Below are 27,875 nucleotides of genomic sequence, written 5' to 3'. Positions count from 1 at the left end.
AGTGACAATTGACCAGGACACAAGTCTCGGGAATAGTGGTGTGCCTAGTGGAAGGTGAATACGAGACATTAATATTAAAGACTACCTATGCACAGGTAGCAGAACTCATTGCACTCATTCAAGTGCTGCAATCATCACATTGGTGCCATGTGACCATTAATTCAGACTCTGCATACGTCACTTCAACCGTGCATGCCAGTCTATCACGATGGAAAAGGAAGGGCTTCAGGAGGGCAGATGGGTGCCCAGTACAACATGCTGCATTATTAGACAAGTTAATTTTCACACTCTCACAGCCTTCTGTAGTGGCGGTCATGGGCTGCTGAAGCAAGAAGGGTGGGCAAAATGTGAACCAAGAGCCTATGGACTGGAGTTCTCTCAGACCTAGAAGTCCAGGTCGGAACAGGATCAGAGACTTAAATAAACCTGTTTCGGCTGGTGGCGCGTCCACGCAGGGCCATTGGTGGCCCGGTAGGTCAGTAACAGATGCCGAGACCAGACCGTATGAAGGGGCCCGGATCCCTGAGCCCTATGCACGTCGGACTGTAGCTACAGAGATGCGTGACCACAGAGAAAGCAGATGTGGTTTCAGGAGCCTGAGAAACCTGACTGAAGACATAGAATCCAGGGTGTAGTGGGAGTGAGAGTGATGTGAACTTTGTGTAAAACCACTGGAAGAGCGGAGGAACCCAAGGGTGCAAAGGGGAGGAATTGAAAGTAACAAGAATATTGTAAATAATTGCTAGGAAAAGCTACCCAGGTTATGGGAATCTGGGAAAACCGAGAGTGGAAAACCCTATATACCGGGCAATTGAAAGGAATGCACACACTGTGAATCAAACATTGGGGATGACGACAGGAAAAGTTATTAAGGTTACGGAAGCCTGACAAACCCAAGATTTAAAAAAAATAACATATGAACAGGGGACTGAGAGAAGTACTATCGTGTGAATAACGGCTGGAAAAAGCTATTTAGGTTACGGGAGCCTGAGACCAGTGTATGCAACGAACACATGAAAGTAGGAACGAAGGAGATGGGGAATAAATTAAGGCTAAGAAAGCCAGAAAGTGTGCAAAACTTTGAACAACCAGGGCAGACCCCCATCCTATCCAAAATAACTTGTGTGAAAGAAAAGAAGCTACATGAGGACTAGAGGACACTAAGGAGGAAAGGACCTTTTATTTTTTTTTATTTTTTTTTTGTTTGGTGTTCTCATGCAATCCTGAAGGAATGGAATTGTTTGCATCAAGAAACGTTTTGCTTTATTAAAGAGAGACCGTAAAACTTAATTTGGTATCAAGTCTGGAAAGAATATCCTGCTAAGGAAAAGTAAGCTTTGAAGTCCAGTCTGAACTGGGCCAGGCAGAAGCCTTGCTGAGGCTAGTGTACAAAGCTTGCCCTTTTCGTTCTTTTAGTTAGGCGTTTTCTGTAGTGTTGGGGCTAGTTAGCTGGATAGGATTTGGACTAAAGAGTTTAAGTTGGACTTAAGCATCCACCCTTAGTTTTTGTTTTGTTAGGTAGGTTATTTCCCTCATAGAAATAGTGTAAATTACACTATTTTGTTCCTTTTCTTTTTAAGAAAACCCTTGAAACATGACTCGCGATAGTCGGAGTCAACGACTGCCGGTTGAAGCAACATATGTGTGAATGGGAGTGAGTGTGACCATCACCAGACCTGTATACTGGGTACACTTTTTAAATCAAGGCTGTTGCTCGCAATATTGTTGCTTCACCCACCACACCTTCCTGTGTAGGATCGAGATCTCTCAAAAATGATGGAAAGCCAGCTGTGGACTAGGAGTACAGCAATCATTACAATGAGTAACGTTTTTATACTATGTCTTGCATGAAGTAATGCTCACATGTCTGCTAAGAAGCAAGGCTTTGGAAAACATATGGGATTTGGCAGATTTCTAAACAGTGCAGAATTGTGTAAAGTATGTACTCTTGTGTTTTGAATACTATAACCCTATTTTATACTGCAGGAGGATTTAACGGTAAACGACATTGAAAATATAATTGATGATCTTCAAGCTGGCAAATCACCAATACCTGGTCCAAGGTAATCGGCATAAACTAATTTTGGTTTTTTGCCAATGCTTGTTTATTGGTTTTACAATCATACAAAGACAAAGCAACATGTGTTTTCATTAATAACTTCCCACCTCCCTATGGCCTCCCCCCTGTTCCAACGCATATTCCTAAGTAGACCCATTATGACCCACCTTGCTATGGGTGTTTGAGTATATAGCCCAATCCTCATGGAGAGTGTTATATACAATTCTATGATGCCTTTTAGTTTGTTACAATATCCTTATGTTCATTCCTTCACGGGTATAAATCATCCAGGCATATACAAGTCACTAAGTCGAGTGCTCCATTCCAACTATCAGGTGCTCGATTCCTCTCCTATCCCTTGTTACTGCATAACTGCATAACTGCCTTTTCTGCCGCCAACTACAGTAAATCTTGGTACCACTGATTCAGCAACAGGCCTTTGGCGCACTTCCAGGAGATGGCCATACAACGCTTAGCCAATAAAAGTAGGAATGCAGCTATTTTGTTCGTATATCTTCCCTTTTCACCTTTGCGGGAAAAACTCCCAATAGGCAGATCTTAGGTGTGCATTCCAATTGTCTACCCAGTAAGCCGTTGACCCTGCTCGTCACTACCTGCCAATAGTGTTCGATTATTGGGAATTCCCATACCATGTGCCAAAACCCAGCGGACCCCCCTTGCATCTCTGGCATGTGTATGTAATAGCTTTGTTCATTATGTGTAGCTTATGTTGAGTTAGAAACAAGATGTACTAAATTGAATATTATCAATTTAAAGCGTGGGTTACTGGACACTTTACTGATTCTTGAGCAAATCCTGGTCCATGTTTTCTCCTCCATTACCTCTCCCATGTCCCGTTCCCCTTCCACTTTCAGTTGGGGCAATATCTTGTAATGCTGCGTATAGCCTTGTGATTGCGTGTCATTCTGCTCCTATGGTTAATATAGTTTGAAGGACTGGAATAGTAGGCGGCTCCTCTGGTATAGAGCTCCACTTGCTTGCCAGGGTTTTAGTGCAAAATTCAAGAATTGTCCCTCCGGGTGGGTGTGTGTGTGGGGGGGAGCAGAGGGGGTAGCTGTTTTTGCCAAACTGGAGCTCGGTATGCAAGGGTTGTTCACTGATACAATTCTGGCATTCCAAGCTTTTTGACGGCTCTCGCCTCCCTCCCCGTACATGAATAATCAGATTCACTTTGCCTTCTCTCTATCACATTTCCTCATGAGATCCCTGTTCTTTTTTTTTTCCTATGGCCGCCATCTTTCAATGGCCCCCATCTTGCATTGAGCTGCTTTTATCAAAGGTAAACATTTTTTTAACCATTGGCACCCTTGATGTTTTGCTAGGGTACTAAGGGTGATGGCTTTACCAGCCGATGATAATGCCAATGTCCTGCGTACCCACCAGTATAGCCCCGTCCTAGGGTAATTTTAACCTACATAAACTGATTTTAACTCTGAGCCTAAACTACATTTGCGTGTTTAACCTAGCCTCTGTGGAGGAAACCAGCGTTTGAAAAATAAATCTTAGATTCTTCACCAGAACGGTAGGTTAGATTCTGAACAAACTTTAATTCCTCATGCAAAATATGTGAACCAAGCTCTGAATTGCATTTACAGACGGTAGTTGCAAGTTAATTATACTCTACATCAATCCCCAAACCAAAATAAAATCGTAAGAGCCAAGGACAGGCCCCAGAAATGTAGCCTATTTTGGATACACATTGTTTTAGCATCAGCCCACTTTTCCAACTATTACATTGAACAAATTGAATGTTTTTCATCCTATTTACTGAGACATAGCATTTCTTCTCACCAAATCATTTCAGTACAGGTAAGACCTACAACACATGTTTTGTATTCATCATACCTTTTTAAGCATGATTTTTGACAGTCTGTCTCAAATTGTTATGACTAAAAGGTAAATGGCATCCTACTGCTTACATGCCATTGATGGGCTACTCCATTACTGCCCTTCCTGCTCCACCTTAGCTGCCAAGGATAAGTAAAGATCACATGCCTGGGGTTCCTCTGAGCAGCAGAAGGGCCCCTGTTTTGATCTCCCAATGAGTAGCTCTAGCCCATACTCCAAGGTTCCACTGTTGCACCTCTGGCTCTTGGTGCTTTGTCAACTAGTCCCAAGCATGTTTATCCTGTTTACTTAAGGCACACCAACCAATCGGGAATGCAAGACAAAAGATTGTTTATGCTTTCAATTCATGCTCCCTTTCATGTAACAAACCACAATTTCTCCAGCATTGGATCTTTCATGGATTCACATGCCGTGAATATTCCCTGTCAGACTGGGAATTCCCGGTTACTTTGATTTAGTACTTTTCCTATGGAAAATCTTTGAAACTGGAGTGTCTCATCAACGTTGTTGTGGGTGCTTTTGGTCCCCACCAATAGGATGTCGAGTGTACAGCTCTGCCCCAGCAGCTTCCCATGAGATTTCAACCCTCTTTCTAGCTGGTGGGAATTCTTGGAGTTCATCTCTTCAAGAGAAATTATCTTTACTGGTGAAAAATATATTTTTCCACACTATTTACAAACAAAACAAAGCAGCAAAACAGGCGAATCTTCTACAGTGTCGACAACTACCATGGAGACCGTTGATCTGAAGAAATCCTTATTCAGGCCCTTTGGCAGAACATCTACAAAGGTGACAGGTACATGGAATGTATATACTGCCTGTACCCTAACCATTCCTCTGAGTGTGAGAGTCAGGGTTTTTCTCCAAAAAACTCAGACTGTAAACATCGACTAATTTGTTGGCCGAATGAAGAGGAATATTTTGCGTCAGAAAGCAGGCTCATCAAGGAGTGGGAGAGCTACCACCTCCTCTGACAAGTGTTCACCATCAAGCCACAGGCCGAAGTCGGAAGAGCCAGCTGCGAAAAAGCAAAAAACAGGTGAGCCAAAATAGTTGGTGAGTCCAGATAAGGCTACGGCACGACCCCAGTCTCCTTCTAAAAAGAAACCGGTCTGCAGCGAACGCTCCCAGTCCACGTCCAAATAGTTGTCGACAATCCTGCCAATGAAAACATCGTCAAAGACTGATAAGGGCTCATACCCATCAACAAAGCCCCATTCGTCGACTATTCTCTCTGACGAAGGAGAAACCTAAAGCCAAGTCATCCACGAAAACCCCATCTTTGTTGATGAAAAAGAAACACCACTTGTCAGAGTACCGTACTTTGAGAGACCAACTATAGTTCATACCGAACAACCGAACCTCCTGCTACAAGAGGAAAAGAAATTCTATCCTGTAATAAAGGAATACTGAAAACTCCAACAAAAGAACCAACCGAGGCCAGACATCTTGGTATGTCACTTGAGCTTCACAGAAATCATGCCTGAGGAAATCCTTCAAAATGAAATAACATCAGATTTTGAGCCGCCCAGAGAGGAATTCCCAGGAGTAACAGATTCGGATTCCGAGGACTGCAGGATCCAACCCGAGGTACAAGACGGATCTTCCAGTAGACCACAATCAAGAGGGGAAGGAACTCCAATAACAGAGTGCAACCCTTGGTTTTCCCCCTACACCATCGGGAACAGGAGGTATGACTCCAACATACCCTCTTTTGAATCCACAATCTTTGCTATCCCTGCAAGTTCTTTCGACTCAGCAAAATTTACTTGGACAGATCAATGATAGGCTTCCACCGTCTCAACCTCAGGGCATCCAACAATGCAGCAACCAGGTAACTCCATGTCTACCTGCATTACAAGGAACAGATTTAGGGCACTCATCCATGGACCACACCAAAAGTCCACGGTCGGCACAAAGGTCACACTCCATCCAGGCATCCACCTCCACGAACAAATAGGCGAGCAAGAAGAAGGGGAGCTGGTGGATACAGATCATGACAAAGGTCCCCGGGACACAAGCTGAACTTCCTCATCCGTCTCCACTCGCCATGACGACACATGGGACACTGATGACCCAGACCAGGAACCACAGGGTGCCCAGCACAATCCTCTCCACCAGACGACATTGGTGCTTTCCACGCCATGGTATCTAAGGCATGTCAAGAATTTGGTCTAACTCATGCAGAGGAAAAGAAAGATTGCTTCTTTTTTGATCACATGGGTAAGTGCAGGAAGGCTGTATTTTCAATACCAATCCTAGACCATGTTTTGCAAGAGGGGTTGCAGACCCTGAAGCATCCTTTCTCTGAACACGCTGTAAAGGAAAGGCTAGACAATGTCTCCCCTTCCAACCCTCCCCAGAGTCGGTTGTGACAATGGCGGCGACTCGCAAGGCACATACCCAAAACAAATGCAGTACACCCCCAGATAATGAGGGCAGGAAAATCGATGCCTTTTGGCAAGAAAGTGGTAACCATCTGGGTAACAACAGTTAAAGTGGTCAGTGCCCTGGTGATAGTGGCTCGCTACGACCGTGAAATGTGGCACTGATTGGACCCTATATTAGAGCACCTGCCAGAACAGCAGAAGGAAGCCATGACATTAGTACGTCAGGGAGAGGAGGCCTCAAAACACAGTATCAATATTGCGTTCGATCTCGCAGAGACGGGAGTCAAGCAAATCGGTAATGATGTTGTCCTAAGAAGACTGGGATGGCTACGCTGCACCGACTTTAGACACAAGGTACAGCATGAAGTTGTTGCTATGCCTTTTGAGGGAGAGAACGTTTTTGGTGACAATCGACAAAGCCTTTAAGGCAATGAAGGCGGATTCCGAAACTGTTAGATCATAACCGCTCTGATATATTTTATTTGTATCGTGCTCATACACAAGTGTTTCAGAGCGTGTCAAGGCAAGGGAGGGGAACAAGGGAGAACCAAACGGTCTTGCTATGCCCAGTGACATTGAGAATGCGCAAGGGCATGAGAGGGGAAACAGTGCATGAAAGGGGGAGAAGTGGTAAGTGCGGAGCAAAGGAGAAACTGATCAATAATAATAGTAAATACATAAATAATAAAGGCAACAAACGATGTTAGTGCAGCCAGCAAGTGGCACGTGCTGGGTTCAGGCAGCAGACAGGGGATGTCTGATAAGTGCAAGAAGAAGAGGGGGGGCTGTATGGGTACAGATACAGACCCCAGTGCAAGGGGTGGCCCAGAGGCAATGGGGGAAGGTGGCAGGGTGAGCAGGTTCCTGGGCCCGGAAGACAGAAGGTAGACCAGGTGTACCATGCAGAGAGAGACAGATCAGCAGCGGAGGGGGGGGGGGGGCGAAGGTAGAAGCAAAGAGGAATGTCTTGAGGTGCTTCTGGAATCGAAGATGGGTCTCCTCAAGTTTGAGTGACGGGGAGGTTGTTCCAGAGAGGGAGGCCAAAGACAAAGATCTACCCCCAGCTTGCTTTTTTGAAAAACGACTGACCTTGAGGGAGTTGGAGGTAGAGGAGCAAAGAGCTCGAGAGGGGAGGTATTTGCAGAGGGATAGCTGAAGGTATTTTGGACCCAGGCCCCAGAAACCCTTGTGGACAATGCAGAGTTTTGTATTTAATCATTGCATCCACTGGGAGCCAATGGCGATATTTCAGAGCTGGAGAGATACGATCCCAGGGCTTCAGGCCAAGGATAAATCTTGCAGTCCTGTTCTGGATTAGTTGCAGAGGGTGGAGAATAGAGGCAGGTAGATTTAGAAAGAGGCTGTTACAATAGTCCAGCCTAGAGCGAGAACCAGAGCTTGGAAGACAGTTTGCTTCTGGGGGAAGGAGAGGAAATGCAGAGTACCGCTCAGGAGGTGTAGTAGGAAGTTTGACTTTTTAGAGACATCAGAGATGTGGGTGGAGAAAGAGTGTGGCATCGAAGATGACCCTGAGGTTTTTAGCCTCGCAGGTGGGGATAGGAGGAGGGCCAAGGGAGGTTGGCCAGAGAGTGAGGGGAAAGGAGGGTGGAGATGAGCCGATGAGGAGGATCTCTGTCTTGCTGGTATTCAGACAAAGTTCGTTGGTGGCACACCAATCTTGAATGGCAGTTAGGCAATCAGAGATTAGAGGAGAGGAGAGGAGGTGGCCGGCGGCAGCCTGAAAATGAGTTGGGTTTCATCAGCATAGCACTGGAAATTGGAGCAGAAAATGGAAATGCAGTGAGCAAGAGTTGTCCTGTATTGGTTGAAAAGCCAGGGCGAGGGATTAGACCCCTGGGGAACACCACAGGTAGAGAGGGAGATAGATGATAGGAAGGACAAGTTGGACCTGGGAGGTTCAATCAGCGAGGAAAGGGGTCAGCCAGGCCAGACCCTGATCGGTGATACCCAGATTATCACAGAGACGGTTGAGCAGGATGGTATGGTTGGCTGTGTCGAAGGCAAAAGAGAGTAGGATGAGGACAGAGGGAATGTTGGAGAGCAGATCTTCAGATATTCAGGAGCACAGTTTCCATGCTTCTGCCAGCTCTGAAGCCAGACTGGTGGTCCTGGAGACAGAATCGGAGTGAAGGTTAAGCTGAGAGATGGCCAGCTTTTCCAGGAGCTTGCCCAGAAAATGAGTAATGCAAATTGGGCGATAGTTATCCATGACAAGAAGGATCAGCGGTGGGTTTCTTGAGAAAAGGATCCAAAAGGGAGTGCTTGAGAAGGGAGGGGAAGTATCCTGAGGCAAAGGGAGAGGTTGCAGAAATCTGCAAGGGCCGGAGCGTGGGTATTGATGTGGTCCTTGATGGTTTTGGACGAACAGGGATGAACCTGTTCAGACAAGGCTTTCTTAGATCGGACTTGTCTAGCGACCTCTTCAGGCGAGGAAAGGACGAGAAAGAGGTTGGGGCGGTGGCTGAAGGAGGGTCTGCATGCACATGCGGAGAAGGGAGGAGAGGGTGGAAAAGATGTCCTGGGTTTTTGAGATAAAGTGTGAGGCAAGGGAATTGCAAATAGCCTGGGAGGCAACAGGAGGGTTAGCCACCTACTTGCAGATTTTAAAGATTTCAGCCGAGTTGTTAGATGCCGCAGAGACACGGGCTTGAATGTGGACTCTTCTTGGTGAGGACAGAGAGTCTGTATTGCCTTTGGAGCAGGCGACAAGTCAGTTTGTCAGAGTATCAACAATAAGCCTTCCATTTCCTCTCAGGTGCCCCTACACTTAAGTTTAACTGCAGCTAGGTCATAGTCATACCAGGAATTGCACTTGGCTTTGGACTTAAAACAGATCCTCATGACAGGGGCAAGAGCATCAAGAGTATCGGAAATAGAAGAGTCGAGCAGGGACAGGGCTGTGTCGGGATGTGAGTCAGCCAGAGGTGCAGCCGGGGGAGAGAAGGTGGCACTGAAAGCCTCATCTGACACACGCTTCATGGGCCGGATGTCCGAGAAGGTAGGTGGCAATGATGGAGTTAGGCTTTGCCTGGGGGGAAGAGCGAGAGAGAGATGGGGAGAGGAGGGAATGATTGCTTCAGGAGGGAGGAGTGGTCAGAGGGATGGAGAGGGGGAGGTCAAAGGAGATCAGGACATCGAGTGTGTGTCCTGCAAAGTGAGTCGGGCCAGAGGGAAGGATGGACAGGGAGGGGGAGTCACAGAGGTCGCGGAAGAGTAAAGAGGAAGTACAAGGAGAATCTAGATAGATATTGAGGTCACCAAGGAGAAGTTGAGTGGTAGAGGCCAGGAGGGAGGAGAGGTCCGTCCACTCGGAGAGAAAAGTAATTTGACCAGGAGGCCGGATAGATAGTAACAACGTTAAGAGAATGGCTAGGAGAGAGAGAGAGTGAGCCTACAGACCAGGCATTCAAAAGAAGAGTAGGTCTGAGTGGGAATGATAGAGGCAGGAATCCACTCAGGAAAGATCGGGGCCGGAGGATCTGGGTACCGAGAGGATCTTGTAGCCATCTGGGAGGAGAGTGTCAAAGCTTGCGACAGAGTTGGCCGTGAACCATGTCTCAGTAAGACCAAGGACATCAAGGTGTAGTTATTCTAGAAGGTGGCAGATGTCAGAAGTGTTTGACAGCAGAGCGAGAGTTGAGTGGCAAGATGAAGATGGTTGCCAGCCTTAAAGACCTTCTGGGGAGGGGAACAGATCAGATCAGAGGTACGCCTTGCGGAGGAGAAGGAACCCTAGGAGGGTTGGAGGAGGAGAGAGAGAGGGCAAGGTAGCTAAGGCGGGAGAGGAGGGTACAGCAGGAGATGAGAGGAAATTGATGATGCGAGGAAGCGTCTGTCAAAGAGGAGATTATTGGCCGGAGGGCCTTGATCCATGACCGTGCCATTAAGGTAGACATTAATGAGTCGAAAGGAAGCCATGAGAGCTTACCAGCAAGTGCCACCATTAATGGGAGCGGAGGAGGCAGGACCGAGCACAGAGATCATATGAAAAGTCCATACTACAAGGCAGAAGGTCCTTTCGTCCCTTGGAGGAGCCTCAAGCCACACCAGATTGTTGTCCTCAAGGGAAAACCGGAACTACGGAAGATCCAGCTACTACTCTTGGGGGTATAGAAGAAGCTACCAGTGCACCAACGCACCAGGGATTACCACCAAGGTCAACGCAAACGCGGATCGGCCACCTCACAAAGAGGTAGGCAGAGAAAAGCCCACCAGTGACTGCCTCAGGGGCAGACCAGTGCAGGGGGAAATGTGGCGTTTCATTTCGACTGATGGCAGGAAATTACAAAGGACAGAGGGGTGCTAGATGCCATCCAACACGACCATCTGATGGAGTTCAAACGCAACCAAAAACAATTCCTTCCTGTAAAGGTGTCACACCTACACCTTTGAGTTCTCAAGCAAGAAGTGCGGCAGATGTTACAAAAACAGACAATAGAATGAGTTCCTCCTTCATCGAGGGGAAAAGTATACTCTAGATACTTCGTGGTAATGGAGCTGGACGGCAAATGGCATCCAATCCTGGTCCTGAGAAAATTAAACAAACATCAGAAAACAGAAGTTCAAAATAGTCACTTCAAGATGTCATAAAGGCGGTACAGCCTCACGAATATTTAGCGGCTTTAGACCTAAAAGCCGCTTATTTTCACATCGACAGTATCTCAGATTCAAGGTTGGTGAAAATCATTACCAGTTCCGAGTCCTTCCATTCGGCCTCAAATCAGCCCCCAGGACGTTCACCAAATGCCTAGCACTAGTGTCAGCTTCCCTCAAAAAACAGGGCCACCAAGTCTACCAATTCCTAGACAACTGGTTGGTGCGAGGCTCAACACATCAAGAAACTGTGACTTCTCTGAGCCAAACAAACTCTTCTACAACAGTTGTGATTTGCAATGATGTACAAAAATCTTGCATAGTGCCACCGGAAAGTTTGGTGTTCCTGGGCGCCCAATTTTCCACAGAACAGGTCCTAGTCAGTCCGTCAGCCGACAGTGTGAATAAAGTGATAACCCTGGCATGCTCTTTCACCCCAAACAAATCACAGTGCGCAAATACATTGGTCTACTAGGGACCATCTCGTCCAGCATTACACTAATACCCAATTGCAGGCTACACATGTGACCGGTACAATGTTTTCTATCCACCAGATGGTCCCAGACACAAGTATACTGGGGAAACAAGATGACCATCACCCCGGCACTCTCAAAATCACTGAAATGGTGGACAGGTCTCGGTCATCTCGAAAGGGATACCACTGGTACAACCAACTCACTATCGTGACCGATGCCTCCTTGGCGGACTGGAGAGCTCACCTAGGAGAACACAGATCAAATTCCTGTGGGCTCCCAAAGAATTGACTCTACACATAAATGTCCTGGAGCTGTGAGCGGTCCATTGGGCCCTAAAATTCTTCCTTCCACTGATCAAGAACTCAGTAGAGCGGATCCTCACGGACAATACCACCACAATCTTTTACCTGTGCAAGCAAGGCGGAACAAGGTCACACACCTTGTCTCAGGAAGCACAAGCCATTTGGCACTGGGCCATTCCCAACGTTATGCTGCAAGCATTCCACCTTCCGGGAATGCACGACCGTCTGCCTGCTGGTTTTGTAGAGCAGGGACTCAGCAGTCCCATGAATGGCACCTTCACGACAACCAAATAAGCAAAATCTTCTCAGCATGGGGCCAGCCTCCTCTGGACCTCTTCACCACAAGTGGCAACAAACCATGTTTCCAAGCAGGTTATCACACCCCAGCTCGCAGGGAGACGCGTTCTCATTCCCATGGCGCGGCATCTTCGCATAGGCATTCCCTCCATTCACACTGATAAGGAAGACAATCCAGATGATCCGCAAGTACCATTGCAAAATAATCCTAGTGGCACTGTACTGGCCCAGACAAACCTGGTTCTCGGACCTCCTTCAGCTATCGGCGGAGAACCCAATACATCTGTGGTCCCTTGCCAACCTCTTGTCACAAAACAACGGGGCAATTCTACATCACGACCCAGGCTCCCTCAAGCTGACAGCGTGCCTCCTGATCACGCTGAGTTCGACCATCTAGATATCCCACAGGAATATCGGTGCATACTAGCGGCAGCTAGGACACCTTCCACTAACAAGTCCTACAACCTTAAGTGGAAAGGATTCTGCGCATGGTGTTTGCAGTAGTCCAACCTTCACCTACTGACAATACAACCACAACATGTTCTGCCTTATCTGCTGAAACTAGCAGAGGAAGGTCTTACGATCTCCTCCATAAAAGTACACCTGGCAGCAATCTCCAGGTTCACCAGGAAAAAGGGAAAACCCCCCCTCTTTACAGCAACAGGCTCCTCAAACACTTCCTAAAGGGGCTTTTTTGCGTTTTTCCACCGAAGGAAAGAATTCCACCTGTATGGAGCTTGAATCTGGTCCTAGCCAACCTCACGAAAACCCCTTTTTGAAACTCTTTGGTGCACATCAGGTTTGTAACCTGGAAGGTGTGGTGTTCCTGATCACCATTTCATCCTCCAGACGAGTCTCTGACCTACAAGCCTTAGTGGTGGACCTTCCATATCTCAGATTTGCTCTCCACCAATCCTCACTTTATCCCGAAAGTACCATCTGAATTCCATAAGAATGCAACTATCACCCAACCTACATTCGTTCAGAATGCCACCCCCCCCAGTAGAGAGAACATTGCACTCCTTGGATGTAAAAAGGGCATTCAAATACTACCTGGACCAGATAAAATCCTTTAGAGCGACGAGACAGCTCTTTATCGCTTTTGGTCCCTCGAACAAAGGGAATGGCATCACAAAACAAGGCATCGCAAGGTGGATAGCCTCAGCGATTTCCATCTGCCACGCAAAGGCCAACAGGCCACTGCCGACTACAGACAGGGCACATTCTACTAGAGCCACAGCGGCCTCTGCAGCTCTCTGGTCAGGAGTGTCCATCAGACATTTGCCAAGCTGCAACATGGGCAGTGCCTCACAAGTTCACTAGGCACTACTGCCTGCAGCAACAGCATGCTGAAGATGTGCAAATGAGACAAGCAGTCCTTCAAAGGCTGTTCCAGTAAGATAAGCCCCGCAGCTTCTAGGGTTTTGTTGTAATTACATATGTATACTTGTAGCATGAGCGTAAAAATGCACAGGTTTCAAATCTTTGTTTGCCTGAGTTTTCTCCTCCACACATGTATACTGCTATGAAACCTGTTCACAGCATGTGAATCCATGAAAGGTCCAATGCTGGAAAACTGAGTTGTTTCTTACCTGTAACTCCATTTCTCTAGCGTTGGTATCTTTCATGGATTCACATGCACCCTCCAGCTTTCCCCTCCAGGCAAACATCCTTACAAGGGGTTGTCCTCCAGCTGGAGTGATTAAAATATGTGGGGAAGCAGCTGGGGTGGAGCTATGCACTCTGTCCTATTGGCGGGAACCAAAAGCACCCACAACGTCGTTGGGACACTCAATGAGTTTGTTTTTCCATAGAAAAAGTACTAAATCAAAGTAACCAGGGATTCCCAGCCTGACGGGGAATATTCACAGCATGTGAATCCATGAAAGATACCAACGCTGGAGAAATGGAGTGACGGGTAGGAAACTATTCCGTTATCCTGACGTAATGCTTGACTGCCATGAGACCCTTGTATTTCATACATACATGAACAACATTTGTAATCATTGGTAAAAGTGCGGAGTGTTGTACAAGTGTTCAGTGTGCTCCTTGGACTGCTGCAGTGTTCCGGAGTCACGTTCTGGCAGAGGCTGTTTGAGTCTGTTTTTCATTGCCTACTTTGGGAGGAAGAGAATTACTACAAATACCTACCCCCAGACGCGGAGTGTTGTGGGAGTGTTCAGTGTGTTCTGTGTGGAATGAGCGGGGCGACCTGAGCTCTAAGCTCGTATTTTATCAACAGTGTTATGGAACAAAGAACGCAACCCCTGACACGCTCGCAGCTGAAACACTGTGAGTCGACACCTGCCAGGATCTCCAAAAGACCTGGGATACCGACACTGAAAGAGACGGGAAGCATGGACGCGGCCGCTGCACAAGTAAGTGATAGCAAAAGCCGCCGCAATGCTATGACTATGGGGTGGGGCGGTTTAATGAAATATGTCGGGAACTCGGCCCGCTTTCATGCAATGAGGTTACAGTGCACACTTCAGAATCATGAAACTGAAACATGCACGCACAAGTCTTCCAAAAATCTGATATACGGTCTTAGTACTTTGATTAATATGCTGGAATTGCAAGATCTGACCTGACAGGAGTTGGTACAGTCGCATACGAATTGAAGTGACCGATCAATACGGGACAAAAGGCACCATAGAGCATGATATGAATCATGCGAGAGATAACATAATTCCATCTTTACGAGTCCTAGCCTGGAGGTCACTAGAGAGTGTCCAACCTGCTGCTTTGCCTGAAAAGGGAGTCTCTTAGAGGCAAAGCTGAAGTGAGAAGTCGGATACAGATAGAAACGGATACAGTATTCTACAAAGTGGAGTTCCCTCAGATAAAGGATATAGAAGGGATCAAACGAAGGAGAATAAACAATGACTCAAGAGGGCAAATGACAATGCAGAGAGGGGCTGCAAACGAGCTGGAAACACCTATGGACATTTTCGGAAGGTCCATGGAAGAGACTAAATTTGAGAATGTGGAATATGATACCACTGAGGGAAAAGAACGGTGGAATTATATTGCCATGGCGGACAATCTAATTAAAGAGCTCACTTTGATGAATGCAAAAATAAATGCAAGAAACGAAGAGTAAGTAATGTAAAGACAAAACAAGGCGCAACTAACAGAGAATAGGGCGAAAAGCCCAGCGAATGCAACTAATGTAAGAAATGAGTCGGATGATCTGAAAATAGAAAAGGAAGTACAGAGAATTTAATGCTCTCCACCTGTGAGAAATCATACTGCTAAGAGAAGGATTGACTCAAGCCCGATGTCAGAACTATGTTGCTCGCAAAAAATAAATGTTGTAAAGGAGGGCATGGACAGAAGATGGGAGGGGTGGAGAATCCTGGAGAGCAGACACGATGGAGACAAGTGAAAGCTCATCGTCGGAGGAATCTCCTGCAAGCTTGCCTCTTCGGCAGCAGCAGAGGCAGTGCCCCACAGTGAGATGGAACAATGGGGGGAAACAAAAACGGATGGAAATAGAACGTGAGCAATGTAAAGTTATGCAAATAGTGACTGAAAAGGTGGTGAACGAACTGAGACCTGTCCTTATGTCCTCTAGGACAATTGCCATGGATCCATTGTCTAAAATATATGAACAATTTAATGAAAGCTACAGAGACCAAAATACACTCATAGCCATGGTGAATTAAAAAATGACTAAATTAGAGATGGATTTATGAGAAATAAATCTGCAAATACAGAGCTATTAACACAAAAATGAGATGACGGTGAACATTTTAGAAAATTCATTAAAGAGCAATGGAGAGGATAAAAGACTGCTAGCAGAGGTGGCCAAAGAAGCGCTGGCAATATTAGAGAGACAAAGCATACTGTGAATGAGGTAATGATGAATGTAAATCTGGAAACGGCACACCTTGAGAATGACAAGGAACCTCAAAATGAGCAGAAGGAGAAAAGAGAAGGGGAAAAAAATAGATCACATCCACTTAACTATCTACTATAGAGTTTACCAGTGAGAGCGATGAGGAAAACTCTGTCTGAATATGTAGAGAGCGAGAGATCTAAGACCTCTAAAAATGCTGAGGGGTCGGGAATAGATCCAGCAAGTCTGTCTGTGGAAATAAATTTAAATGCCATCCTAAATTAACTTAAGAATAATGGAGAGTCAGACCACCCAGTGATCACTCAATGTGATGACAAGCCGGGAGTAAGTGAAGCTATCCGACCGGATGGGAATGAGTCGGATACAAAAATAATAAAAGAAAGCTATGCAATTTTTGATAACGGGGGGGAGGGGGAAATTGAACAATGAAAACCAAATTACTGCTGGGGATAGGAGATGTTGACCTATCAAGGTATGAGAAAGCGTTCTTAGCTACCACCACTGCGATACTTAAAAGGAACATAGCGCAACTATGGGGCTCGGATAGACCACCAAGCTTTGAGCAATGGATCACGGATGTGGACATCTGCATCGCCATGGAAAAGAGGGTTTATACTGCCAGAGGGTGCCCTGAGAAAGCGCAGAAAATATGGCAAAAGTGGGAAGAAATGCACTAACAGTAAGCATAATATTGTACCGTAGCGCAACCCAGAGACTTGCGTATGGCCTGAAGGGTGTCACATAAGAGTGTAACATGTCGAAGTGCTTTGAAGAACGTTGGGGGTGAGCTATGGTGGGAGGTTGTTGTTGGGCAGGGATTGGGAAGTTTTGTTTTGTTTACCCCGCTGTACGGGGCTGTATGTTTTATGTTTTTCAAAAACCAATAAAATGTTATATTAAAAAAAAAAAAATGAAAACTATAAACATTGAACATGGAAAGTTCTTCAAAATGAAAAAGAAATGGTGAAACAAAAAAACATCAATTGAAAATTTCTGAGAAACTTGACAGTACTAAATGTGACAATCCAAACGAGTAATGAAAGTAACAAAAAAGCAAAGAAAGAAAAAGATATCAAAGTCTTGAACTATAGAGGAGGTTGAAGATGATCCTGGTCTTTTGAAGCGGAGGAATCTGTTGAGACTGATATAAGAGAGAATGATACCAATCTCGGAATCAGATGAGAAATCAGAGATAAATAGGATGAAGGAGAATATAGTGGAATTGGATGAGCCCATTAAAAGAGTATTCTTTATGCCATCGCCTGTGAAAGAGATGATGAAAGGTTCCCATAGAAGGAAGGAAGTGATACATGAAAGAGAAGAGTATATCACAATTGAGGACAGAAGGAAGAAAATTTAAACAAATTGAGAAGGATGATTACGAGTGGAGAAAACAAGGAGAGGGAGAGAAATGACAGGAAAACGAATGAAAAGGAAAGGCAATTGAGCGAAACATACTCAGCTAAGAAAACTAATAAGAGAAAGAGCTCTGACCATGATGAAGAAGAGGATTCTTGGAGAAGAGGTAAACGAAGGAGAGGGTTAATCGCAGAAAAAAGCAAGTGAAGGAACAAAAAAGGATAACTCTTTCTGTCTGTTATTAGAAAGAAATATACCAAGGGAAGATGGTTTGACTTTGAATAGATAAAATGTTCTACAATTACTCAATCACTTGCCAGCATTGAAAGCCATCTCCACTAAGGATATAAAAACAGTGGAATTTATTTCTGAATCGGATCGGATTTGGACAGAGTACTGAAACATATACACTCGAGAATAATCTGCAATCTTATATTGGACAGTGCCCACAATTTGTGGGATTTGGGAATTAAAATCAAGGAGATCGAAATAAAGAGTGGTAACAAGTCAGAAAAAAGAAAAATCTCAGAAAAAAGAGGATCCGTGTATGTCTTTGACAGAGGATGAGAAAAGACAAGGTGAGGTTAAAGAGAATAATAACATAAGGATGTTGGGTATAGATGAAAATTTCAGATAATGAAGAAAATAGACGTGAGTGAAAAACCATAAAAGGTGATTAGGATCGATGTTATTCTTAAATGTGATTTTAAAGAAGTAAGTGATAATATAAAGAACTGAAAAGCATGAATAAAACAGAAGAAAACTGGAGTTGGCTGTCGGATGCATTAAAGGCTCATGGAATACTCGCGGAGTTGCAGCTATATTCATCTGATGCAGAAATCATGTAAGATGCTAGAGCCCCTGGACATTATATGGCTACAGGAGATTTGGTTAACAAATGCTCCGATTGTAGAGGGGTATGAGCTGGCATTCAATCCCGCAATTATAAAAACGAAAGGACGGCTGGTGTCGGGTTTGATTACCATGATAAAACTAAAGAGTGGTTTCAGAATATTAAATGCCAGCAACCCCTCCCAGTACATCCAAGTGACCCTCGTTCTGTCCAAATTTGATAGCAATGAGGCCAACCTGAAAATGCACATAATAAATGTATATTGGCACCATCAGGCCACAGGTAAGATGGCCTTATTGATCAAGAATGTGATCTGATAGACAATATTGGACTAACTGAACACAACGCACATATTTTGCGTGGTGATTTCAATATTGACATATCAATGGGATCAATTCACAGACTAGAAAGTCAAAAGAACAGCTTAAGGAAGGCGTGGCTGGAAGAACTGGATACCAGAAGTATGGATGTATTAAATGGAAACACGCAGGGAGATATCCCCCCAGATGACATGGGAAAGAGGGAACCAAAGATCAATTTTGGATTACTTTGTGACATCGAAAAACATGACCAGTAACATCAAGGAGCTAAAGATAATTAAAACGCCACAAAGTGACCATAACTTGGTAATAATGTCTCGGAATTGAAACAACCAACACGCTTCTAAACTGGAAACAAAATCTAGAAGTAGAACCTGGAGGGAATGGACTGCGATTAAACAGTATTAAAATCAGAAGTATGACCAAGGCTGTAGGAGCAAAGGAGAGTTAACAAGTGGAGAGTGGTATACAATGTGAAGATCAACTTCAAATATCTAGAGTACAAAATCCTGCAAGTAAAAAAACAATCATCTGAAAGCATGTTTATGATCCAGAGGTAGCTAGTAAAAAAGAGAACTACGGAAGAGTTTGAGATACATTGGGAAAACGTATATGATGAATCAACAGAGAAAAATAAAAATAAAATAAAAATGCAATATAAATACTGGCTGATGTGGCACAAATTTGATATGGAACAAAACAATGCAGAAAAAATGTTGAGCTCCCTCGAACAAAGAAATTCTAGAGACTTCTGGGCCATTATAAATGAAATTGAAAGACCACAAAATGTGAGCCAAGGAAATACGGTGACAGAAGAAAGGTGGACTCAATATTATACAGAACTCTTTCAGAAACGGAGGAAAGATGGAAAGCAGGTGGAGATAAGTGAAGTGATATGGGACACTTCAATGAAGGTTGCTGTGGTTGTGCAGGGAATCAGGGAGTCAGGAAGCGGGTGGTGACGGCAGTCCGGCTGTGCATTTCCCATCAGGTAATGGGCAACAAGAGACAGACCTGTCTCTCATATACACAAAGGGAAGACCAGGGGCAGCGCGCTCTCGACCGACTGGCCCCTCAGAAGTCCAGGTCATGGCGACACCCCCGACATCGGCGGGGGCAAAGGACTGGGAGTACCCCAAGGCTCCTACATCTGAATGAAGTCTAGTGCTGGCTGAAATGAGGAGTGGTCTTGCTTCCATTAACTCCAAGCTTGACAGTCTGACCTATAAGGTTGACAGGATGCAAGAAAGAATCGATAAAGAGAGTAGCAAGACATCCGAAGTTGAGACCAGGGTCAGCACGCTAGAGGACACGTGTAATGAGACAGCTTGAGTGGTCCAGAGTATGCACCGGGAGAGGAAGGCAATAAAAGATAAGAATGAGAACCTCGAAGCAAGATCTTGCAGAAACAACATTCGGGTGGTGGGTATCCCGGAAACGATTCCGCAGCAGAACATGGAAGTCTTTATGGAAAATTTCATTAAGGAAGTGCTGCAGGGGCCGGTTCTGTTGTCACAATTTCTGGTGAAGCGGGCCCACCGAATTACACAACAGGTGCTGAGGCCAGGACAAAATCCAAGACCGGTGATAGCCAAGGTACTCAATTATCAGGATCGGGACACCATCTTGAGAAGGGCAAGGGAACTTGAGACCTCACCTTCAAGAACTGTAGAGTGTCCTTCTACCCGGAGTTCACCCCTGCGATCCAGAGGGCCCGGGTGTTTGCTGCAGCCAAGAGTGCGCTCAGAGATAGACGGCTCCAATATTCAATGCAATACCCTTCCAAGCTACGGGTGCAGCACAACGGGAGGGCGCATTTTTTTACAAGCCCGGATGCAGTGCTTGAGTTTATCGAATCTCTCCCGAACTAGGATAAAGTAGCGGTGTATCACTGCAGACTGGGACTTGACTTTGGGAGGCCTGATTGAATGAAGTGTACTCTTGCTTGCATAGGGGCTGCAGGCCTCTATTTTTGTACAGGGGGCTTGATGGCTGCAACATAAATAGTCATGGACATGTAATATATCAGCCCAGCGGCTTACTTTGAAAGAAAACGTTGCTGACCTCCCCTCATGATGGGACAGCGAGGGGCCATGTGGGCGGCAGTATTCGGCGCCCCCGGGCTGGTACTCATGTGGAGGTTTTTGTGGGGGGGCTGTTTATACTGATGTTGGGGGGGGATGTTTTTTTGGGAGGGGAAGGGGTCACTGCCGGTTGGGGGGTGAGCAGTGTGGGTGGGGGAGGGGGACAGGGGATAAGTTTGGTAAGGGTGGGGGGAGTGGGAATGCAGTGCCGGTCTGGCAGTTTGGTGCGAGTTAAAAATGGTTCACATCATCTTTGTTGGTACGAGTCCTTGCTAGTGGTAAGGGTTGTCGTGGGGTGCAGCCTGGTTCCTCCATTTTACTTGCACATTGGCAATGGCGTATAAGGTAGTTAGCTGGAACGTGAGGGGGTTAAACGATCCACGGAAGGTGCTGCAATATTGTGAGAGGCATGGGGCACGTATAGTCCTGTTCCAGAAGACCCATCTCAAAAGGTAAAGCGAATGAGGGAGTGGCCAAGAGCTGGGGAGACCACAAGTTTTACACAACATATTCATCCTTCTCAGCAGGTGTAATGACGCTGATTCATAAGTCGCTGGGGTTTCGGGTGAGTGGCACAATAGTTGATCAAGGAGGGAGGTATGTGTTGGTGTCTGGTGCGATAGGGTCCACATCACTAACCCTTGTTCACATATATGGGCCGAACGTTGACGACCCGGAATTCTTTAATACGATAGTGGGGCTGTGTCTTAAGTTTACGCACACCAATATCCTGTGGGCGGGTAACTTGAATGTGATCCTGGACCCCCAGATTGATAGATTGCGAGGGGGGACGACAGGATCAAGGACTGCTGAGGCGATACTCAGAGCTATGGAGCTGCTGGAACTAAGGGATGTCTGGAGGCTGCTAAACCCAGGGGTGGAGGGATTCACATACCACACATCAGCTCATAATACCTCGTCCAGGTTGGATTACATTGTCATGTAAGCATTTGGTGCGCTCCACCGAAGATTGTGTACATCTCCCACGGATGCTCTCGGACCATGCACGTGTTATGGTCCCTGTGTTAGGGGGAGGTGCCCCTTAGCCCCCGTTGGAGGTTTAAATCAGAGGTGCTGCTTGACCTTGCCTTTAAAAGTGAGATCCATGGCTTGATTACTCACTTTTATGAAGAAAATCAGGGTTCTGTAGCCGGGAGAGCAACATTATGGGAGGCTTTTAAGGTGGTGTTAAGGGGTGGATACCTGTCTACAGAGTTGGGGGTTTTAAAGCTGATTCGAAGAAAGCTGACAAACTGAGTTTGCGCTCAAGCGCTAGGAGGAGGAGGAGGAGGAGGAGGAGGAGGTGCGGAGGTCGAGCACTCTTAGTGCGCTTTCTAAATTGAAGGAGGGGCTGGACAGGTTCCACGAATTGGCGGAGCAGGAGGTGCGATATTTTGCGAGGCCAGCAATGGCACACAAGTACAGGGAGGTGGGGAGGCCTGGTAGACACCTGGCGCAGCTGGTGTGGTTTGAGCAGGTGCATAGGGAAATTAAGGCTGTGAGGGCACCTGGGGGGCAGGGATAGTCGTGAAACCCTGCAAAATCGCAGTGTCTTTCCGTGGTTACTAAGAAGCTTTGTACTCGTCGAGGGGCTCGCTTTCGGGAGTGGCTCTGAGCATGTTCAGGGGGCGGCTCTTCCCTGGCTCAGTGCCGAGGCTTCAGAGGCACTGGCGGCTCCCATTGCGGTAGAGGACATTTTGCTGGCAATGCGGGATCTCGCATCATCCAAGGCGCCCGGATCAGACGGCATAACGGCAGAGTTCTATAAAAAGTGGGGCCCCCGGGTGGCACGTCAAATGCTGGAAGTATGGGAGGAGGGCTTGGCATTGGGATAACTCCCCCCTACTATGAGGGAAGCAGTGATCACCTTAATCCTTAAACTGGGCAAAGACCCGCTGGAATGTTCGTCCTATCGGCCGATATCTTTGCTAAACCTGGACACCAAAATCTTCGCCAAGAAATTGGCTGACAGTTTATTCCTACAGATCACGCAGTTAATCCATGGAGACCAATCCTGATTGATTCCGGGGCGGTCGACTGCGTTGAGTCTTAGGAGGCTTCTTGCGATTCTTGCCCAAATTGATCAGTCCAGGCAAGCGGTCACGGCATTGCTGGATATGGAGAAAGCATTTGATTCAGTCGAGTGGGATTATCTATTTGAAGTTCTGTCCCAGGTGGGGGTTACAGGGTATTTCCTAAGAGCCGTAAAATTGCCTAATGCGGGCTGTGGGGGCCAGGATCAGCATTGGAAGCACTTATTCAGACTTGTTCAGACTTGGAAGGGGCACAAAGCAAGGGTGTCCTCTTTCACCGTTCTTTGCCATAGCAATTGAAGTCTTGGCATGTAGGCTTAGGAGGTATCATGGCCATAGGTGCATTGCCATCGGCGGGGGCACGCAAGAACTCACCTTATTGTATGCTGATGACGTCTTTCTGTTTCTGAGAAACCCGGAGATTAACTTGGGCCTATTGTAATTTCTTGTGTCAGACTTTGCAGTGGCTTCGGGGCTCCTGCTGAATCGGTCCAAATCTACGCTATTCCCCCTCACTCTAGCTACTGCATGCCCGACCAACACTGAAGGGTTTGGATGGGAGCAATCGGCTGTTACTTACCTAGGAATTAAGGTTAGTAGAAGGGCCCAATCACTACTTGGGGATAACCATATGGAGTACTTGCAGACCCTGATGAGGAATGTAGACAAATGGTGTAGGCTCCCCGATGTTGCTTATGTGTAAGGTAGCTTTCGCCAAAATGGTGATGGTGCCCAAGCTCTTTTACATATTTCAAAACATCCAAGTTTGGCCAGGGGTAGAATTCTTTCGCAAGGTGCATACCCAGCTGGTCAAGTTGGCCTGGCAACCAAAGCCCCCGCGTATTGGGTGGGATGGGTTGACACTGCCTTGGGAGGAGGGGGGGGACTTGTGCGCCGGACGTTGAAGCGTATTACCTGGCGCCTCAATTGTCATTTACCCAATATTGGATGCCGGGCGCACCGCATGTGCCCCATGTACGTTTAGAGCGGAGGTCAGTTAGGCCGTATTCCTTACAGGGGGTATTGCTCTCGGGCAAAGTTGCGGATCGACCCAGGAGCATGCACGGTGCAGGCATGGAAGAGAGCCCTGAAAAGGCTTGGGTGGGGGCATCCCTTCGATCCGGGTATCTCGCTATGGTACATAGGTCCTAAAACCGATGTGTGATGTTGCCCTGGGTCGGGATTGGGGAGACTTGGGGTTTGAGCGTTTGGAGGACCTGTACCCCAATGGGGTGTTTATGTCGCAAGAGATATTGTCCAACAGGATGTGGGGTAGCCTCCGGTGGAGATTCCAGTATCTTAGAATGAAAACTGTGATCAGAGAATGGTACCCGAGTTTCCCTGCCATGCCGGATGCTACCCCGCTCTTGCACTATATCAGGAACTCCTCTGGTTGTCGTGAGCTGCTATCCTCTATATACAAGCTCATCCTGGTTGATCTACATTCAATGCACTAGTGTGTTCCGTACATCCTGCAAGTTATTTATTTCCTTTGCAGGCCCAGGCAAGGTTCAGGACCTTCTCTAAACACAAGACCTTGCCCGTTGGGTTACAAGTTGCATTACACACTCATGACATCAAGGACTAGTCTCTCTCGTGCCAGCAACTGACCATTTAACCAGGGCAGGGCAGCAGCCATGAGAAACATATGCAGGGCTGCTACAGGGAGCACTCGCCATACGTTCGCCAAGCACTATTGTCGGAAGGAAGACTCCAGAAAGGAGTCAGCTGTCGGCCAGGCGGTATTACAACACCTGGTTGCTTAAGGTACGGGCAGCCTTTTATCCCCTCCTTCCCTTCATGTTTTATGCATGCATAATGTATTCTGTGGTACGCCTCTTTTCGGTACTGTTAAGGAATTATCGCATGCTTCATGGAAGTATGTGCCATGCTTCCACTGCTTGATTTTCTATTCAAGCATGCAAATGTATGAAAGATCCACTGCTGGCGAAGTATTAGTTACTTAACTGTATTTCTACATCATTGGTGTCTTTCATAGATTCACATGCACCCTCCCACCTCCCTGGTAATGCTGCTCTAGGTTACAGTCAGCCATCAGTCTGTAAGTCACTTGACTAAAGGCTCAAAATTGGAAGCTGCCTGTCTGGGGCGGAGCTAAAGCCCTTCTACCTCATTGGCTTGGCGCAAAAGAACCCGAATGAGGTGGATGGACTACAAATGTGAAAGCCTTTCAATCTGTTAGCAATGTACATATTTAGTTACCATGGATTCCCAGTTTAACAAGGAATAATTCAAACGTGAATATATGAAAGGGTCAATGCTGGAGGAATAAAGTTCCAGGTAAGCAACTAAGACTTCTGCAACTTTGGGGAAAGTCATGCTGCAGGGGACTTCATTTTCCTTGCAGCTAAACCAGCTGATCAACATCTGTCAACCTGATGGCCCTAGGGTCTTTCAGCTAAACTTCCAAGGAGGAGTTCCAGTGCCACTAGCAGCCTGCCTGATTGATTGGTTGCCTTAAAAAGAAGCAACGATGCCAGACACATGCATCTGTGACGCTCAGTGTGCATGAAATGCACAGGCAGTTTACAGACAGGAAAAGTGAGAGGGTAAGGGCGATGATACCCGAACTTCACAACGCATGGGCTGAAATCTGAGAAAGCACACACTGTCCAGAGGGGATGGGATTGAACTTTGCTCACCAAACGCTGGTCGATCAATTGTGATGCTAATGTGGTGTGTCGCACATAAAAACAATTTGGTTCCATTCATGCTGATGGGCCCTCTGGCGTGTGTCAGAGGGTTGCCAGATCCAAAGGAAAAGGTAAATTCACACTGGTTCTACATAATGGTTATATGATAATATTTCCATATAATTAAATGTGTAAAGCACTTGCGTCTAACCATATAATTGCAGACAAAACTATAGTAAAGGTACGTGTGCAAAAGGAGTGGGGGGATATAGTCACATTGTTAGCAAAGGTGAAATTAAGGAGCTTCTTGTAGGGGGAAAAGGCATAAGAGGCAGGGCAAATTAAGGAGCTTCCTGGAGAAAAAAAACATAAGAAACAGAGCGTAAAGAGAAGGGGCAGGCATTCCATTGCTTAGGAGTAAGAAGGGAAAACAAACTGGATTGAGCACAACAATGGCAACTACCAGATAATAGGAAAAGAGGCTAAGAATTAACAGAGGGCGCATTAAAAGATAGTACACAAGTAAGAGTGGAGATAAGCTTGGAAGGAGAGCCATCAGAGAGAAGTTCGCAAAGGGGCGATATGGGACTGAGGAGCAAGCAAGAAGAGCAGAATTGGACGAATTGAACTGAAGAGTAAATAAATGAGATTGCAGGGGGAGGCATAGATAGTTGATGCAGGGAAGAAGATAATTCCTGTCTTGAACAGGTTAAGGGAATGATCTTGCATCCAGCATTTAATAGCATGGAGACCAAAAGAGTATAGTGCAAGTTGTCAGTAAGTGAGAAAAATGAAAGCAAGAAAGACGTGTGAATAGTCTGCATATAACAGACACTTGAGACCAAAACGGAGTCTTGAGCAACCCCGTAGTAAAACAATGTCGTTTTTAGATGACATGTCCCAAGACCCAGATTATGAGTGGCTGTAAAGCCTAAAAGAACTCCAAGAAAGTACAGAACCTGAGATCCCCAGCAAGGAAAGCATAGAATAGTGTGATCTACTCTGTCGAAAGGTACAGATAAGTCCAAAAGGATGAGAACAGACGATGACTTAGAGTGGCGAGAGGAGGTAAAGTTAATAACGTTAATAAAGTGTGGTTTCAGTCGGGTGGGCTTGGGTGAAATCTAGACTGAAGGTGTGGTGGGGAGAATTAGGATCAAAGGAGATAAAGTAGAGAGAGCAGCACTTTTGAGAAAAGGAAGGAGCGAAATGGAGAGCCGTTAGGAAGAAGATTCACGAGATTGCTTTTTGAAGGAAGAAAAGACAAAAGAAAAGGTGATTTAAAGAAAAGAGAGAACGTGAGTATACACTCATTAAATGAGAGAAGACCACACAAGTTCAGGGGAACAGCTGTGGTGTTTAGACATTGGATCAAGAGGCTTGCCAAGTCTTCAGAAAGGAGTAAAACTGGAGATGAGGACTAGGTGGGAGAGGGAGGAGAAAGAGAGTGAGAGAACAAGTCTTCAGAAAGGAGTAAAACTGGAGATGAGGACTAGGTGGGAGAGGGAGGAGAAAGAGAGTGAGAGAAGCACAGTCTTTTGATTTCGGAGGTAAAGTATAAGGCAAAAATCAGGGGGCCAGGAGTCAAGGAACCGGAGAAGGGGTAAGAACTCGTGGGGGGTGGGGGGTGGGGTGGGGGGGGGGGTGGGGACCGAAGGTTGGTTAAGAAGTGTGGCAGGTCATAAAAAGAACAAAGAGAGGAAAGTGCAGGAAGGGTGTGTTAATTCCACATGGACCCAGACATTTTTACTAGCATCTCATGCATGTCTTTGGCAGTTACACAAGATGAAGTTCACTCATGTGCTACACGAGAACTGTTTTCCATTTGTATTTCTATGTTCTAAAATCTGCATTTAAAAGGATACTTTTGTATCAGTGACACAAAAACACTGAAAATTGTACATTTATTCCTTTCCTGCTAGGATTGTGTTTCATGTCCCGATTTTTCATTGAGATGCCTGAGAGGTTACAACATATTTTCTAAAGACACTTAAGGGATTTGAGAAGATGAAAACTGTGAGCAAGGAGGTTCAGGATTGTTACTTAATTGCCCTAAGATTTTTGATTGTAAAATTCCTCTACCTACATTTTGTATTACTAGTAGTTAGACATTTATTTAAAAAAATGAATTGGTTTGTATGCAATGACAAATAAAATCTGGTTGTAATGCAAGTGGCACTTGGTTGTTTGGCACTATTTGCTCCAATAAAAAAGAGCCCTTTACTGTACAAAGTTTAACGCAGACCTTTCATTTTTCAGAAATGGGCGATTTTCTTGCGAACCTAAGGGCGGTCTTACTTCTTTGACTGAAGACCCCAAAGGTCCTGGATTTGGAGTTCGAGCAGACTTATGAATGCCATTGTGGATTAAATATATTATTATATCGCTAAGCAAACGGTCATGTGTGTAGATTTCTTTTTTCAGTTAAAAGTAAACCTGCATTTTAATAAACCTTTATTCTAAACTCTGCATTGGGCATTAATTTTCTTGATAAAATTAGTTGGTGTCTGTCCAATGAGGTGTTCTGTACAGTTTTCACATTGTAGTGTTCTCTGAAAAAAGCAGCATTTCACTTGCGATGAAAGTATTGTGTAGGCATCAGATTTACTGTGGCCCTCCAGTGAATACTGTGCAGTGAATTTAAATGGCGCGTAGGCATTAGAAACTGAATACTGAGGCTTTGTTCTTCATGCAAATGTTTAG

The 27,875-nt window shown here is 45.9% G+C and overlaps 1 protein-coding gene across 1 annotated transcript in view; it reads left to right on the top strand.

Annotated features, from left to right (window-relative positions):
- Nucleotides 1-27,641, top strand: part of NDUFV2 (NADH:ubiquinone oxidoreductase core subunit V2) — a 359,438-nt gene extending 331,797 nt beyond the window's left edge. Inside the window, exons 7-8 of the mRNA XM_069613395.1 lie at nt 1,987-2,063; nt 27,432-27,641. Coding sequence (XP_069469496.1) covers nt 1,987-2,063; nt 27,432-27,525 — 171 coding nt within the window. The 3' untranslated portion in view covers nt 27,526-27,641. The remainder of the gene's footprint in view (nt 1-1,986; nt 2,064-27,431) is intronic.
- The last annotated feature ends 234 nt before the right edge of the window (nt 27,642-27,875 follow it).

The sequence above is a fragment of the Ambystoma mexicanum genome, chromosome 5p (genome assembly GCF_040938575.1).
Source record: "Ambystoma mexicanum isolate Mex_15411 chromosome 5p, UKY_AmexF1_1, whole genome shotgun sequence".
NCBI lineage: Eukaryota > Metazoa > Chordata > Amphibia > Caudata > Ambystomatidae > Ambystoma > Ambystoma mexicanum.
Note: the sequence above shows the minus strand (reverse complement) of the source record. Positions and strands in the feature narration are given on the sequence as shown.